Here is an 18,907-nt window from a genome sequence, read left to right as displayed (position 1 = left end):
CCTCTTTTTGTGAGTGTGTATGTGTATGCTTCTGTATGAGATTTTGTCTGTATAGCTTTGCTTCCACCATTTGTCCTAAGGATCTATCCGTCCATTTTTTGTTGTTTTTAATTTTTTTTAATAATTATTTTTTACTTTAATAACTTTATATTTTACTTTATTTTATTTTACTTTCTCTTCTTTCTTTATTTTTTCCTTCCTTCCCTCCTTCCTTCCTTCCTCCCACCGTCCCTCCCTCCCTCCCTCCTTTCTTTCTTTCCTTCTTTCCTTCCTTTCTTCTTTCTTTCTTCCTTCCTTCCTCCCTTCCTTCCTTCCTTTCTTTCTTCCTACTTCTACTAATTCTTCCCCTCTACTTTTTCTCCCTTTTACTCTGAGCCTTGTGGATGAAAGGCTCTTGGTGCTGCAGCCAGGAATCAGTGCTGTGCCTCTGAGGTGTGAGAGCCAACTTCAGGACACTGGCCAACAAGAGACCTCCCAGCTCCACATAATATCAAATGGAGAAAATCTCCCAGAGATCTCCATCTCAATGGCAGCACAAGCTTCACTCAAGGATCAGCAAGCTACAGTGCTGGACACCTTATGCCAAACATCTAGCAAAAGAGGAACATAACCCCACCCATTAGCAGAGAGGCTGCCTAAAATCATAATAAGTCCAGAGACACCCCAAAACACACCACCAGACGTGGACCTGCCCACCAGAGAGACAAGATCCAGCCTCATCCACCAGAACACAGGCAATAGTCCCCTCCACCAGGAAGCCTACACAACCCACTGAACCAACCTTAGCCACTGGGGACAGGCACCAAAAACAACGGGAACTACGAAGCTGCAGCCTGCAAAAAGGAGACCCCAAACACAGTAAGATAAGCAAAATGAGAAAACAGAAAAACACACAGCAGATGAAGGAGCAAGATAAAAACCCACCAGACCTAACAAATGAAGAGGAAATAGGCAGTCTACCTGAAAAAGAATTCAGAATAATGATAGTAAAGATGACCCAAAATCTTGGAAATAGAATAGACAAAATGCAAGAAACATTTAACAAGGACCTCGAAGAAGTAAAGATGAAACAAACAACGGTGAACAAGACAATAAATGAGATGAAAAATACTCTAGATGGGATCAATAGCAGAATAACTGTGGCAGAAGAATGGATAAGTGACCTGGAAGATAAAATAGTGGAAATAACTACTGCAGAGCAGAATAAAGAAGAAAGAATGAAAAGAACTGAGGACAGTCTCAGAGACCTCTGGGACAACATTAAACGCACCAACATTCGAAATATAGGGGTTCCAGAAGAAGAAGAGAAAAAGAAAGGGACTGAGAAAATATTTGAAGAGATTATATTTGAAAACTTCCCTAATATGGGAAAGGAAATAGTTAATCAAGTCCAGGAAGTGCAGAGAGTCCCATACAGGATAAATCCAAGGAGGAATATGCCAAGACACATGTTAATCAAACTGTCAAAAATTAAATACAAAGAAAGCATATTAAAAGCAGCAAGGGAAAAACAACAAATAACACACAAGGGAATCCTCATAAGGTTAACAGCTGATCTTTTAGCAGAAACTCTGCAAACCAGAAGGGAGTGGCAGGACATATTTAAAGTGATGAAGGAGAAAAACCTGCAACCAAGATTACACTACCCAGCAAGGATCTCATTCAGATTTGATGGAGAAATTAAAACCTTAACAGACAAGCAAAAGCTGAGAGAGTTCAGCACCACCAAACCAGCTTTAGAACAAATGCTAAAGGAACTTCTCTAGGCAAGAACCACAGGAGAAGGAAAAGACCTACAATAACGAACCCAAAACAATTTAGAAAATGGGAATAGGAACATACATATCGATAATTACCTTAAATGTAAATGGACTAAATGCTCCCACCAAAAGACACAGATTGGCTGAATGGATACAAAAACAAGACCCTTATATATGCTGTCTACAAGAGACCCACTTCAGACCTAGAGACACATACAGACTGAAAGTAAGGGGATGGAAAAAGATATTCCATGCAAATGGAAACCAAAAGAAAGCTGGAGTAGCAATTCTCATATCAGACAAAATAGACTTTAAAATAAAGACTATGAGAAGAGACAAAGAAGGACAGTACATAATGATCAAGGGATCGATCAAAGAAGAAGATATAACAATTGTAAATATTTATGCACCTCAATACATAAGGCAAATACTAACAGCCATAAAAGGGGAAATCGACAGTAACACATTCACAGTAGGGGACTTTAACACCCCACTTTCACCAATGGACAGATGATCCAAAATGAAACTAAGTAAGGAAACACAAGCTTTAAATGATACATTAAACAAGATGGACATAATTGATATTTATAGGACACTCCATCCAAAAACAGAATACACATTTTTCTCAAGTGCTCATGGAACATTCTCCAGGATAGATCATATCTTGGGTAACAAATGAAGCCTTGGTAAATTTAAGAAAATTGAAATTGTATCAAGCATCTTTTCCGACCACAACACTATGAGACTAGATGCCAATTACAGGAAAAGATCTGTAAAAAATACAAACACATGGAGGCTAAACAATACACTACTTAATAACGAAGTGATCACTGAAGAAATCAAAGAGGAAATCAAAAAATACCTAGAAACAAATGACAGTGGAGACACGATGGCCCAAAACCTACGGGATTCAGCAAAAGCAGTTCTAAGAGGGAAGTTTATACCAATACAAGCCCACCTTAAGAAACAGGAAACATCTCGAATAAACAACCTAACTGGGCTTCCCTGGTGGCGCAGTGGTTGAGGGTCTGCCTGCTGATGCAGGGGACACGGGTTCATGCCCCAGTCTGGGAGGATCCCACATGCCGCGGAGCGGCTGGGCCCGTGAGCCATGGCCACTGAGCCTGCGCGTCTGGAGCCTGTGCTCCACAACGGGAGAGGCCACAACAGTGAGAGGCCCGCGTACCGCAAAAAAAAAAAAGAGAGAGAGAGAAAAACAACAACTATATACCAACAAGTTAAAAAACATTTTGTCCATGAAATGAATGCATCTTTTAAAAAATAACTTACCACAGCGAATTTGAGAAGAAGTTAAAAGCTTAAATAAAAAGCTATTACTACTAAAGAAATAGAAGCAGTGGCTAAAGTGTTCCCACAAAGAAAACACAAGACTCTGATGGTTTTATAAGCAGATTCTAGTTTTATTCATCCCAGTTTTATGCAAACCTTTAAAGACAATAGAAAAAGAAGCAACAGTCCTAATTCATGCTACTAGTCTGTCCAGCAAGAAATAAGAAAAACAAAGACATAACAAAAGAAAATTTTAGGTCCATTTCACTCATGCCTATAGATGTTTTGAAAAAATTGTCAATTAAATCAATCCTAGAAGAAGAGAAAGCACCACAACCAAGTTGGATTTGTCGCAGGTTGTGTAAAAATGGTTCATCATTAGAAAACCTTTCAATGTAAGTCACTACTATGTGATATCAACTCACATTTTAGTCCTAACTCTTATCACCCTGCTATGGGAACTTTGTTCTTCAGTAGATCTGACACACTTGCTGTAACTTATCTATGCCCTCTGATTCTCCTTTGCCCAGAAGGCTTTCTCCTAGTTCTTATACTTGCCCACCTGTCACACTTTTCCTGTGACGCTTTCCAGTTCCCTCAACCAGAAGCCTGCTCTCCTTTTTCTGAGTACCTACATTACATTAAATACCAATCTGCATCCCCTTATGTATCTAAAACTTTGGACTTGAATCCTATAACCAATCTGTTTAAAACAGAAACACCTCCTCCAATAATATTACCCCTTTACCCTTCTTTATTTTTCTCCAAAGCACTTAGCTTCTTTTTATCACACTATATATGAACTGTATTTATTGTCAGTCTCCCCGCTGCCCTCCATTAGAACATAAACTACATGAGCGAAGGGATTATCTGTTTTGTTCACCCGTTTTCCCCAGCACTTAGAACAGTGCCTGGCACCACAGAGGCCCTGCACACATACTTATTGAACCCATTTTAACTACTTAATCTTCATTACCTCAGAGTATAACCAGAAGTAGGTGGTCTCCAGGTATCTCTTGAATAAACAAATATGAAGCGTAACTGAGATTGATGATTATACACTTCTCCACACCCCATCTCTCTACTTCATCCCCAAAGAAGACAGACTCTGAAATGTATTTTTAGGGACATTCACTTAGGTCACTGTTCAAGTTGGCCAACTTCTGAGTAGGAAGATAATTATACACAAAGCCAGGCAGAGGCACTCCTTTTAATGTCAGTCCTGGGTCTCTCCATTTTACATACTCTTCTGTCCCTACCTGCAGTAAAAGGAGGCTGAGGCTGCCTTCCACTTGGTAGAGCCAGTGGAAGGGGATGGGAATGTGGTCATGGAGTAGGCTAATGGGATCTTGATCGACTCAGGAACATGCAAGAGTGGTTTAAGTTGGTTCTGCTTTAGGCCTTAAGGAGGATAAAAAACGTTCTCTGATCTTCTTCAGCTTGTCTTCTCAGCACCAGTCTACCTCCCACAGTGGAAATGAGATGATCTAGAGTGCCACCAATAGGTTTTTTGGAAAAGGAGTCCAGGAGTTGGCCTGTCTCTACCAAGGCCTCAAACTCAATGAGCAAGGGGAATCTTCAAGCTTCAGTTTATGGTTTCTCTCACTGTACCAGAAACTCCTTAAAAATTTTACATAAAATTTTGTGGGTATTTTCCTGGAGAATTGATTTGGGCTTCAAGATTCTGGCCAAATTATCTTTGCCTAAGACACAGACAGCAAGTTCAAAAGTTTGCAAGCATATTTATCTCCGAATTAAATAGGAAACAAACCACTGTTCGGATAAAGATAAAAAATAAAAGTTAATACTTCTTACTTAAAGGAATTCAGCTAATTTTTCTGGCATGGGAAATGATATATATTATAAGTGTACAGTATTAAACAGAAATTTCAACTATATTAATTATAATATATTATAATTAGTACTATATTAGTAGTTGTAGTTGAGACCTGTTGCAAATGCAGAAAGAAAATCTATTCTTAACTTTAAAATTACTGAGCTGCTGTCTTAGTCTGCTTGGGCTGTGTTATGGACTGAATGTTTGTGTCCTCTCAAAATTCATATGTTGAAGCTCTAATCCCCCAATGTGATGGCATTTGGAGGTGGGGACTTTTGGAGGTAATTAGATTTAGATGAGGTCATGAGGGAGGGGCCCTCACGATGGGATTAGTGTCCTTGTAAGAAGAGATCTCTCTCTCTCTCCATGCAGGCAGGCACCAAGGAAAGGCCACATGAGCACATGGCAAGAAGGCGGCTGACTACAAGTAGGAAGCAGGCTTTCACCAGTAAGAGCTGCAGAACTCTTGGCACACTGCAAGTCCGTCCAAATCCCTGCACTAACAGACTTGACCAAACTCTAGCATGGCTTCTACTAGCACAAGGCTTTGTCCCTAGAATGACCCCAGGTCCCCATTAAAATGCCTGCCTGAGGAAGCTCAACTCTGCAGGAAATTTTACTATTTGTTCTAGCCAACATCTGATGATAGGCCACTGACCTCCCTGTCTTAAAGCATTTACTAAAAAGGGCTTACAATTGTGACTGTATCTCTTACTAATGAGAAGTGTCCTTCTCAAGGACCTGAGATCCATTCCTATGAAATGTAATTATTAGGAAGGATAGGGCCTCTGTTTACCAGTCTCTGTGGGAGGATAAGATCCTAACTTCTAAAATTGCCAGCTAGGGCCTTCCCTGGTGGCGCAGTGGTTGAGAGTCCGCCTGCCGATGCAGGGGACACAGGTTCGTGCCCCAGTCCGGGAGGATCCCACATGCCACGGAGCGGCTGGGCCCGTGAGACATGGCCGCTGAGCCTGCGCGTCCGGAGCCTGTGCTCCGCAATGGGAGAGGCCACAACAGTGAGAGGCCCGCATACCGCAATAAATAAATAAATAAATAAATAAAATTGCCAGCTAACACGACTGACCTAATCTTATTTACACAGACCAACTTTGTAATTTTTCACTTCTCTGACTCTACTGAGTCCCTGCTCTCCCCGCTCCCTCATTCTTCCTTAAATGGCTTAAGTCACCTCTGCACAAATCAGAATGGAGCTCAGCTCCTTCCCCTGTCAGTAATTACTGAACAAAAATCTGTTTTCACTGCTTTAACCAATGTCCAGCTGTATTTATCTCTGACACCAGACACTGGATCTGTTGGTACCTTGATCTTGGACTTCCCAGCCTCCAGAACTGTGAGAAATAAATTTCTGTTGTTTAAGCCACCCAGTCTATGGTATCTTGTTACAATGGGCTGAACAGACCAAGACTGGCTGCCATAACAAAATAATACAGACTGGGTAGCTTAAACAACAGAAACTTATTTCTCACAGTTCTAGAGGCTGGGAAGTACAAAATCAAGGTGCCATTGTGGTTGGCTTCTGGTGATACCTCTCTTCTTGTCCTGCAGATGGTTGCCTTCTTGAATTATCCTCACATGGTCTTTCCTGGGTGGGTGCATGGCAAGCTTTCTGATGCCTCTTCATATAAGGACACTAATCCTATCAGATCAAGGCCCCATCGTCATGACCTCATTTAATCTTAATTACTTCCTTACAGGCCCCATCTCCAAACAGAACCACACTGGGAGTTAGGGTTTCAACATATGAATTTGGAGGTGATTGCAGGGTGGGGCGTGGTGGGGAACCACAAACATTCAGTCCATAACTGCTGCCAATGCTGAGGAATTAAATGTGATTTACTACTCTACATATTTTATCTAGACACCTCAGTTCTCGTAGTTCACTGGGTGAAATTAATCCTATAACTAAAGAGTTCTATAGTATAAAATTATTTGGACTATCATTATGATCTACAAAGGAGAAACTTAGGATTTACATTGCTGTACTTACTTTCTCAACAATTCCTGAAAGCTCTTCAAAACAAAAAGTGACAATAAAAAACTTGAAGCTTAGTACCATAATAATTTTGTAAAAGTTGCTAGTTCTCAAAGTGCCCAAAATCACAAACACGAAAGGTGAAGTTTTTAAACTACTTTTTCACAAGAATCACTTATGAAGTGAGCTTAGTTTAGGTCATATTTCTAACTACAATCCTTGAAAGGTAGTGGATATACTCTCAAAAATCAAAGAAACATTTCAGGAGTTGGAATTCACCTGATATAGCTAATAAACTAAGGTAAGTATTATTTTCCTAACAGAAAATAAAAGTGAACATCTTATTCTTTCACTGAGCAGTTATGCAAATTTTTCATTAAAATTCACCTCCACAGTTAAACTTCCATAGTGATAACCTAAGATGAAATAATGGCATTTGTTAGTTTTAATGGAAATCTGGTCTGGGTAGAAGTTCAAAATAAGACTCAGGAGTATAAGGAGCACTATACAGGCACCAGGCACCATTCTAAGTGCTTTATAATCTTTCACTCAATCCTCATAAAAACCCCTATGAAGGTTGTATACTATAATTATCTCTATTTTACAGATGAGAAAATTGAGGCACCCAGAGGGTAAATAACTTACCCAAGGTCACATAGTAAATGCTTGAGCTGAGTCTCAGACCTAGGCAGTCTGGCTCCTAAGTATATTCTCTTGGCTGCTTCTTCGTATTCAACCATATTCAAACAGAAGCCAATGTTTACTAGGTGAATAAATCAATGGAATAGAATTCAAAAACAGACTTATGTATATATTGACAAAGGTGCAAAGGCAGTTCAATAGAGAAAGGATAATCTTTTCAACAAATGGTGCTGGAACAATTAGACATCTATATGTAAAAAATAAAATAAAGAATCTCCCATACCTTGTATCATATTTAACAATTAACTCAAAATGGATCATAGAACCTAAACATAAAACCAAAAAGTCTAAAACTTCTAGAAGAAAACAGAGGAGAAAACGTTTGTAATCTTGGTTAGGCAAAGATTTCCTAGATGTGAAGCCAAAAACATGATCCATAAAAGAAAAAATTGAAAATTGGACTTTTATCTAAATTTTGAAAACTTTTATTCTTCAAAAGACACTATTAAGGGACTTCCCTGGCGGTCCAGTGGTTAAGACTCCGAGTTTCCACTGCAGGGGGTGTGGGTTCGATCCCTGGTTGGGGAGCTAAGATCCCGCACGCTGTGTAGCAAAAAAACAATAAATAAAATGTGAATCTTTTTTTAAAAAAAAGACACTATTAAGAGAAGACAAGTCATTATTTGGGAAAAAAATATTTGCAAGACACACATGACAAGGGACTTGTATTCAGGATATATAAAAAACTCTCAAAACTCAATAATAAGAAAACAAATAACCCAGTAAAAAAAAAATGAGCAAAAGGTTTTAATAAGCACTTCACCAAAGAAAATATACAGATGGCAAATAAGTACATGGAAAAATGCTCCACAAATAATTAGTCATTAGGGAAATGCAAATTAAGCCACAATGAAATACCACTACACTCCTATTAGAATGGCTAAAAATTTTTTAAAAACTGACCATACCAAGTGCTGGTGAGGATGCAGAGAAACTGGATTTCTCATACATTACTGGCGGGAATGCAAAATAGCACAGCTGCTTTGGAAAAGGGTTTGGCACTTTCTTATAAAGTTTAATATACAATTTCCATATGACTCAGAAATCCTACTCCTAGGTATTCACTCAAGTGAAATGAAAGCTTACGTTTATTCAAAAACCTGTATGCAAATGTTTATGGTAGTTTTATTCATAATTACCAGAATTTGTAAACAACCTAAATGTCCTTCAACTGGTGAATGGATAAACAAATGTGGTAAATCCATAAAATGGACTACTACTCAGCAATAAAAAGGAACTCCTGATACATGCAACAACATGGATGAATCTTAAATGTGTCATGCTAAGTGAAAGAAGCCAGACTCAAAAGGTTACCTACTACATGATTCCATTTATAGGACATTCTCAAAAAGATAAAACTATAGGGATAAAAAACAGATCAGAGGCTGGAGGCAGAGTTGACTACAAAGGAGCATGAGGAAATTTGTGGGGGATGATGGTACTGTTCTATATCTTGATTATGGTGATAGTTACATGACTGTATTTGTCTGTCAAAACTCATAGAACTGTACACTTCAAAAGGGTAAATTTTACATTATGTAAATTACACTTCAATTAAAATAACCAATTATTTAAAACTTAAACATTGTTAAGTCAGTTTCAAGGCAACATAGCTATGTAGCTGAAAGGTAATTTCATGAGTGAAAATAACAAATACCAGTACCTTGATCTTATATACATTGATGACAAGAGAAGGTGAAGTATTATATTTATATAACACACCATGTTGCTAAATATATAACCACAAAATAGAATTCATATCATCTAATTGATTTTTAATCTAATTTTACATCCTATCCCATTCTCTCTGTTCATTCAGATGTGCCTGAATGCTTCTACTGATGCTTACCTCTTCTCTTAAGATGCTCAAAGAATTAAAGAACTGGAAGGGATCTTAGGAAATTGAGGGATGGAAAAGCTAAATGACTTGACCAGTGAGATATAGTACAGGGCAGAATGCAAATTAAAACCCCAGTCCCATACACTTTCCACTCCATGCACTTTTCCCCTTTTCCCACTTTATATGAGTGAAGAAATTGGAACCCCCATACACTGCTGGTGAAAATGTAAATGGTGCAGACACTTTGAAAAACAGTTAGGCAGATTCTCACAAAGTTAATCACAGAGTTACTATACGACCCAGGAATTCCACTCCTAAGTATATATCGAAGAGAAATTAAAACATATGTCTACACAAAAGCTTGTACACAAATATTCATAGCAGCATTATTTGTAATGGCCAAAAAGTGGAAACAAGCCAAATGTCCATCAACTAATGAATGGATAAACAAAACGGACAGTAAAATAAAATTTATTTATAAATAAAATGAAATAAAATATCTACTCTGTTAATGTCATTCAGCAATAAAAAGGAATAAACTACTGATATATGCTATAATATGGATGAATCTCAAAAACACACTAAGTGAAAGTAACAAAAGACCACATATTGTATGATTCCACTGATAAATGTCCTAAATAAGCAAATCTATAGAGATAGAAAGTAAAACTGTAGTTTCTAGGGGCTAGGAGGAGTGAGGAGTAACTACTTATGGATCTGGGTTTCTTTTGTGAGGGATAAAAAAGTTCTAAAATTAGATCATAGTGATAGTAACATAACCCTGTGGACTTGCTGAAACTATTGAATTGTACACTTTAAATTAGTAAACTGTATGGCATATGAATTTATCTCAATAAAGCTATTTTAAAATGAATAAACAAAGAACTAGTTACTTCCTTTAAGCAGCAACAACTTTATGTAAAGGATTTAAAACATGTCGACAAGTTTGACACTTCTCCCATCAAGAGGTCCCCTCCCCTTGGACGCAGGTGGACATCTGTGATTGCCTCAACCAACAAAATATAGCAGAAGTAATGCTACATCACTTAAGAGGCTAGTTAGAAAAAGCCATGCAGCTTCTGCCAGTCTCTCTTAGGACACTTGCCCTGGGAACCCAGCCATCACGCTGTGGGGAAGCCCAGGCTACAGGAAGAGGCCTCTGGCCCTTAGCCCCAGCTGAGCTTCCATCCAAAAGCCAGCATCAACTTGCCAGCCAGCTCTGTGATTAAGTCATATTGAAAGCAGATCCTCCAACCCCCAGTCAAGCTGCTGCAGCTGATGCCAGATAAAGCAAAGAGCCAACCTAACTAAGCCCTACACAAATTGCAGAGTTGTGAGCAAAATAAGTACTTGCCATTATTCTATGCCATTAAGTTTTGGGGTGGTTTGGTATGCAACAATGGATAACTAGAATACCTCACGTACTTAAAAGGCTAAAAACAGCATCTAGCCCCCTACTCAATGCAGACACTTCTTCCTAGTAGGTCTCCATCCTACCTCTGCCTCAATGTTTTGACCAACATGGAGATCAGTTCTTCACAAAGCCACCCTTTCCACTGAAGAACAACTCTGGGAATTATGATCTGCCTTATACTAAGACTGGTTCTGTCCTGCCCAATCTCTGGCCCAAGTTCTATCCTCAGAGGTGACCAGTACTGTCTAACCCTCAGGACAGGCCTTTACCTTATTAAACAGTAGAGAAATTTTTACCAGGTTTGATTTTATAACTGAGGAACCTGAATGGACACAGATGTGTTGTCCATACTCAAAATCACAATTTTCATACCTATGCCATCATTTCTATTGTCTAGAAAGAGTATTGGTATGAATAACTAGAAGATGAAAGCTACTTTTCTATACTACTCATCTTCCCGTGATACTTAAATATTTCCTGTTTTAACTCAAAAAAGCCAGTCAGCTCTTCAAGGGCAGGGAAAATAATTCTTATAATTTTGAGTTTTCCTTGGTGTTTGAGAACATATATATTGAATAATTTGCTTAGTTATGGGAGGCAGCATACAGATAACAAGGATAAAAGCATTTCCTTCCAAATGATTTAAACACAGATCTTACAATCCAAAAATATTTCTCATCATGGCAATGTAGTAATTGTACAATAAGCTTTTTTTTCCAAGTCAGCAATAGAAAATGAGCTTCTTACACTGTTGATTACAGTATACCAGTTGTCATGACAACACTGAGTCCCCAAACATTCTTTCTAATTGAGACAATTTCTTCTAGCTTCAGTCCCCTAAGACTGACCCAATTACACAAGTCAAAACCCAAAACCCAGAGGGTGCCTCTCAATAAAGATACTCTGATTACACAACCTAAGGAAAAATCTAAACACCACTTTTCCAAGTTGCAAGGAAACTTTTCAGGCAATGCACTTTTCTTTTTCTTTTTGTACTTTCTTTTTTACAGCTAAGTCTTACAAGTTGAATGGTAATTGTCTGATATAACAATTGTCTGATATAACAATTGTCTGATATAAAATTGTTTATGTTATAGTCCATGATCACATTAGAGACCTAAACTTTTAATACAAACCATTCTGTTAATATACATCCAACGTATCTCATTTATGTTCTCTGGGCTGCATTTGCATCCCATTCTTTTTAAGGTACAATTAAAATCTTCTAGGAGCAAGCAAGACCATGCTAAACTCAGTAAAAGTATCACTGGACTAATACAGAACATTTGCGCACTACCCATACTGACCTCATGAGAGGTAAGGAGCTAGAAAAAAATCTTTAAAATCACATAAAATTTAGCAGGCTATCATAAATTAGAGGTACCCTAGAGTGAATTCTTAGTAATTCCAGAAGAAAAAGAAAAAATTCCCAAAAGAAAAAGCAATGTTGGGAAATGTGGTATCTCCACTGTCTCAAAATGTAAGCTGGTAATTCTTTCTCTAATAGTCCAGGAGAATTTTTAAAGGGGTTGTTTTCAGACAGAAAATATAGTATTTTCCACTGTTACATTATAAAATGCTTCTATCAAGTATGGATAAAAGAGAATTAATAAAAAGATCATGCAACCCTGTGAAACAGGGGCAGAAAGATGGGGCTGAGGAGTCTGTAAAAAGCGTCCAATTTTTAAAATCTGACACTTGGAGAACCGAGTTTATGTGAATACATTCTGCTGGGGACTGGAAATCATGTAGGATGGTCTATGAAATCAAAACATTAGTAAGACATTTACTATAAAGTAGTCATGGATACAGATATGTTTATTAAGCAAGGAGTTAACTGTTCATAACACTCATTTAAAAGTCTTTATTTTCTTTTGGATGAGAAAAATAATTGATGGATCAAAGTATTTTACTAAACACAAATGGAGAACTATGTAGAAAGAGGAAGCATTATGAAATTTATGACTAAGTGCGCTTTGTGTAAGACTAGTGGACGTGTTCAAAGCTTTTTCGTTTCTGGCTATATAGAAAAGTAAAACTAAGGGCATTTTCATTCATGAAAGCAACAGTAAAATATTGCCTGGCTTATGCTGGTTATTTTCATCTTACGGTCTTAACACACATTCCAAGGCTGATTCCATTTTCATTATTCCTTTCGGGTAAGTGGAAGAGGAGGTCATACAAAGCTGTAGGTCAAACGGTCCACTTCGTCATTGAGAAAATTCAGCAGTGGAATATATCAGGAGGCACCAAAGAGATTTACTGGCTAGGGCAGACAAAAGAGAAGACAACCACAGAAAGAACACAAGCCGCGAAAGAGATGAGATCAGTTCCATGTGTAACTCGAGGACTGGACAAAACCCCGCTCGGAGCTGCGAGTGAAACGAGATGTGAGATTTGGGGCATTCCGGGTTCTCCTTCCTTCCCTGGAGTCCATCCTTGGACCGGAGGGCAGGGTGCACAGAGAAGGGAAAGCCCGAAGTGTCCATCTGCCTGGACAATGAGCTCTAGGGCCCCTTCCAGCGCCGCACCGCCCTCCGTGGAGCCCTCTCTGACGCTGAATTTCACTGCTCTCCCAAAAGTCATTCACTCCGACTTCAACTACTCGCGGGAGAGAGCGAGCGCGCAAGAGCGGCAGCTGCTGGGTCCGCCCCCTCAGCGCTGCCCGGCCACTGGGGACCCTTGCCGAGCGGGCTCGGGAAGGCTGAGACCAGCCACTACGTGACGTTGGTTACCTTCTCGCGCTGGTCCCAGCTGTACTGCTTCGGCCGCTCCTCCTCGCCCTCCGGCTGCGACTCCTTCTCAGCCTTCCGCGTCTTGGAGAAGCAGCAGCCCATGGTCCCGGCCCGCGGGGTCCCACTAGCCACTACTCCTCGCCGGTGCGCTGGCTCAGGCACCTCCTGGAGTTGTGGCGTGAACCCCGGGGTCCCGGGTCCCGCAGCACTCCGGACACCGCCCCGCGGAACCGCCAAACCGCCCACAGCCTCGGTTCGCCGGCCAGGCCCAAAACCCCTTCTCTTTTTCCTCTCAGTCGCCTTGACGACCCACCGCAGCCAATGACCGCTCAGCGCCCTGGGAGCCAATCCAAGTCCCGCGAGCAGCCCTGCGCGGCCTATGAAGAGAGGCCGACTTACGCACACAGCCAATCCACGCCCGGCTCCTGCGCCAGCCCCCAGGGGCGGGCCCGGTCGGCCCAGATGCACTCACCGCCACCACCACCCCCAACCCTGCCCCGCCCCTCCTAGGACTCAGCGGGGCTGTCCCGCTGCAGGGAGTGCAACCTCGGCAGACAGGTCGTTTTGCCCTAGGTTCTCAGTTTCCAAGCTCCGTAGTTGAACATTAGACTTAAGTTTTGTGGTGCAATTGGGAGGGAACAGGAATTCCTGCTGACGCAGGAAGGGCCATGAAATTCGCATGCCTCACTCTTCGTCACCCATTCCCCGACCCCACGTCTGGCCAGTGTTACCTCCTCGGGAAATTTCCCCAAAGACCTTCCCGACCCTCCTTGCCCTCTCTTATGTGCTTTCTTAGAATTTCCACGAATGACTCTAAAATTGAACAAGAACTTAGAAAAATAATTGTTTTTGTATCGTCTCCTTATTGGAACTGTGAATTTCTTGAGACCAAAAGCCCTGTCTTTTTCTTTTATTTAATCCCCCAAGCCTTGCTCAACTTCACACTAGTTGCTCAATAAAACGTTTGTCGAATGAATGCTTGCACACTAGTGAAGGAAACATTTACAACCTTTCTCTATTCTTTCCCAAAGAAAGTGACTAAAGTGGGGCAGAGGTGGTGGGGTGGGGGAAAGAGTAATGGTAAAGGGGTTCTCCTCATGGAGTTTATAGCCTGGTGGAGGACACAAGCGTTGCCATATAAACTATCAGATCTGTTCTCAGCAAATGGTATAGGGTTTGTCTGAAGATATTTTTTTAAATATTAGCATTTGCTATACTTGGGTTGAATGTTACTGCAATACACATGTATTGCTTGTGTAATAGAAAAGGTAAGTTGTTGGTTTAATTCTCTGAGCACAGTATTTTGGCATTTGGTCAGACATCAAATGCAGATTAGTTTAGGCTCAAATTTGGTTATCTTTCTGCTTTCCCACACTTATTCACATCTAGTGTATGTCCTAAATGAGCCTCTGAGTTAACTTGAGCATTAAGAATGTTCCCTTTTTCACTTCCTGCCTTTTATTGCACAATCAGGAAGAAAAGTGCATGTGCTCAAGTATTAGAAATTACTGTAAATTTAAGTTCCAGATCTTAGGCAACAGAGTCTTCACCCAGTGCACACTTTTTCTTCCTCAGAGTGAGATGAAAAGTTTATGTGAGCCTATGGAGAACAGTATGGAGGTTCCTTAAAAAACTACAAATAGAACTACCATATGACCCAGCAATCCCACTACTGGGCATATACCCTGAGAAAACCATAATTCAAAAAGAGTCATGTACCAAAATGTTCACTGCAGCTCTATTTACAATAGCCCGGAGATGGAAACAACCTAAGTGTCCATCATCGGATGAATGGATAAAGAAGATGTGGCACATATATACAATGGAATATTACTCAGCCATAAAAAGAAATGAAATTGAGCTATTTGTAATGAGGTGGATGGACCTAGAGTCTGTCATGGAGTGAAGTAAGTCAGAAAAAGAAAGACAAACACCGTATGCTAACACATATATATGGAATTTAAGAAAAAAATGTCATGAAGAACCTAGGGGTAAGACAGGAATAAAGACACAGACCTACTAGAGAATGGACTTGAGGATATGGTGAGGGGGAAGTGTAAGCTGTGACAAAGCGAGAGAGACGCATGGACATATATACACTACCAAACGTAAGGTAGATAGCTAGTGGGAAGCAGCCTCATAGCACAGGGAGATCAGCTCAGTGCTTTGTGACCGCCTGGAGAGGGGGGGATAGGGAGGGTGGGAGGGAGGGAGACGCAAGAGGGAAGAGATATGGGAACATATGTATATGTATAACTGATTCACTTTCTTATAAAGCAGAAACTAACACACCATTGTAAAGCAATTATACTCCAATAAAGATGTAAAAAAAAAAGTCTGTGTGAGGATGTTTTGGATGAGACCCTTAGATGTTTTATATTCATAGAAGGTTAAAATTTCGATCCGTTGCTGCATAGTACAGTGGAGGAAACAGAGGTCCACAGCGGTGAAGGGACTAACCTGTGGTCACAATGAGAGTGGTTAGACAGGTTCTATAAAAATCCAGAGCCTGTGCTGTCCAGTGCTCCCTCCTCCTAAATTTGTTCCTTTCTGATTCATCTGAAAGAAAGAAGTAAAGAAGTACCTGCTTAGGCCTTCTGATGCCTATGGAGCTCTGTCCCACAGTGATGTTGTTCCTCTTAATGAACAAACAACAAAACTAATTTTAGAGAAACAATCCCTAAAACTCTCATAGTTTTGAAGTATTCATTAATGAGAGACTTAAACCTAAAACAAAATCTATATCCAACAGTGATCTTTTCAGGGACCCTTAAACAAAAGTAACGATAAAATCCCCTTTCTGTTAAATCCCATCTCACCATCACCCCTGACCAAAAGCATACGCATAGCTGAGAACAGTCATCCCACCCTGATTCCTCATGGCCTTTCTGTCCAAGTTCATACTACAATTTCTTTATATCTTAGTTCAGATTCTCAAGGGAGATAACCAGATAAACTGCTGGCCAATCAATAGAATGGTTACCCACTGGTCAACTGTGCACCCCTGGTCTAATTGCTGCAGCCACAAGGATGAGTTCTATATTGCAAACACAAGTGGGAAGCAGGTCCTGGAAAGGGCACATGTGCTGGCAGCCCTAACTCTGCAGAGTCCAGACAGAAATTGGTCGCTCCTTCTGCTTATATTCCTCCTCCTACTTATACGCTTGTGACTTCTTTTCTATAGAAAGCTGCCCTTCATGATCAACCAAACAGATAGATATTAATCTGTATTAAAAAGTTGGGTTGTGGGTTTGCACCTGGCCACAGGCTCCAGACATGGTCTGGGTCCCCTGTTTTTCTTGACCACGGAAGTGACATTGTTACCTCTCAGAAGACAGTCCTGACAACATATATCTTCACAGCATGAATAAGCCAAGTACCCCAGCAACAGCAGCTGGAAAAGTCCCTTTTCTTGAGTTGACCTGACACAGGCTTGCTCACTCTGCACTCACCTAGGGAAACACTTTGCAAGTGAAGGAGAAGGGAGGAGAGGAGTGTTTCCATGATCCATTGCTGCATAACAAACTTAATGGCTTAAAACAACGATTATTTATTTTCCTCATGAATCTGCCATTTAAGCAGGGCTCAGTGGGCACAGCTCAACTCTGGTTTCATGCGGCATCCAAAGCCTCAGCCAGGATGACTCAAATGGCTGAATCATTCTACATGAAATCTCAGAGCTTCTCCATGTGATCTCCCTAGCAAGGTAGCCTTAAGTTAGTCATATTTCATACACCATACTGAAGGCTCCAAGAATAAATGTTCCATGAGACCAAGGCAGAAGCTGCAAGGCCTCTTATGATGTAACTTCAGAAATCACACATCACTTCCACTGGATTCTGTTGATCACACAGGGATGGCCCTGACTCCCTCAGGAAGGGAACTAAACAAATGCATGAATACTGGAAGGCATAGATCTTTGAGGTGTCATCTCAAAGGCTGGCTACCATAGCAGGAGTCGGTTCTGTCAATAGTATTACATATGTACCGAAGAAGAGAATTGGGAGGTTGAAAAAAATTGTACAAGCAGATAAATTTTTTCTTTTAATAGATTTTTGAACCAACATCTCTTCTCATACTTTAACTTTTAGGTAGTTCTTACTGATTTTCTTTCACCCTCTTATCAACCAGTTCTAATGATTTTTAAAAGCATAAAAATTGTGTGTAATCAGGTTATAAAGACTGTATATTTTTCTGACTGCTCTTAGCATAGGGTATCTTGTTCACTGTTGTTGGTAAAATTCTTAATGTAAGCCAAGCAAAAAATATTTGGAATTTAGTACAGAAAAGGAACAACAGAGGAAACAGACATTTAACTCAAATAGGGATGGGGAGGGTGGAAAAGTCAAGAACGGAGTCTCAGAAGTGAATGATTTTAGCAGCATAAAATAAAAATTATTCCAGTAACTTTTACAGCAAAGCAGTTCCAATGGAAACTACTTTAAAAAATAGTTTCCGGACTAAAAAAATCTTTTTCTAGTGGAATTTCAATTTTCCAAACACTCATTTCAATACTTTTCAGGGAAGGGACAAACTGTGATAAAACTAAAACCTCAGAGTTAATCAGAGTGTGCTAGTTCATAAAATTTGTTTTTACCTTTGGGGTTTTATAAATAAAAGAGCTACTTCCCATTTCACCCAAGCTAGGTTAGAGATTTTATTTCCTAGTTTCCTCTATGCATGTAGATTAAAAAAAATAAGCTCTCAATCTGACATCGAGAAGATTCCAACTCACAAAATTGCTACTCATCAACAGTTGTACAGTATACAATTCCAAAATAGTCAATAAGAAAGATTTGGGCAAGAAAACTGATGCCACAAGACAGAAGTTTTAATAAAAGGATATTTAATAACATTTCCTACATCTTACATGAGTAAGTGGTTAATATCATATAGATGGCCAACATCTAAGCAGACCTGAAAGTCCCTGAGACCTCTATGAGTAGGATTTCTTTCCTACTCACCCTTCCCCTCTCCCCCGGTTCCTGACAAAAGTAAGAAAAGTCAGGGCTCATGCTAGATAAAATCTTCCGTGAGAGCTTCTTTGCTGGGTTTTGTACAATTCCCACCACCTCACCTCCTCACCACAAACACCCAGCTGCACGAATTAGGGAGGAAAACATCTCTTTAGCACTTCTTTCATTCATTCACTAATTCTTGTGGTGCTAAGAATAGCATCTAATCAGCAACAGTTCACTCTAAGAGAGAAATCCAGGATTTGTAGGGTTTGCAATTTATACAATTTAGGTTGGGTCCTTTCTAAGAAAAATAATACAAATTATGAATACAAAATTGCTAGGGCCCCTCCTGGGGTACGTACAGGACCCATGCAAATG

At 40.0% G+C, this 18,907-nt stretch overlaps 1 protein-coding gene across 1 annotated transcript in view; it reads right to left on the bottom strand.

Annotated features, from left to right (window-relative positions):
* RP2 (RP2 activator of ARL3 GTPase) overlaps positions 1-13,673 on the bottom strand; it is a gene marked incomplete at its 5' end in the record, with an annotated part of 41,915 nt that extends 28,242 nt beyond the window's left edge. The window contains one exon of the mRNA XM_082681919.1: positions 13,572-13,673. Coding sequence (XP_082538045.1) covers positions 13,572-13,673 — 102 coding nt within the window. The remainder of the gene's footprint in view (positions 1-13,571) is intronic.
* Positions 13,674-18,907: the final 5,234 nt, after the last annotated feature.

The sequence above is a fragment of the Grampus griseus genome, assembly GCF_964374135.1.
Source record: "Grampus griseus genome assembly, chromosome: X".
Classification (NCBI taxonomy): Eukaryota; Metazoa; Chordata; class Mammalia; order Artiodactyla; family Delphinidae; genus Grampus; species Grampus griseus.
Note: the sequence above shows the minus strand (reverse complement) of the source record. Positions and strands in the feature narration are given on the sequence as shown.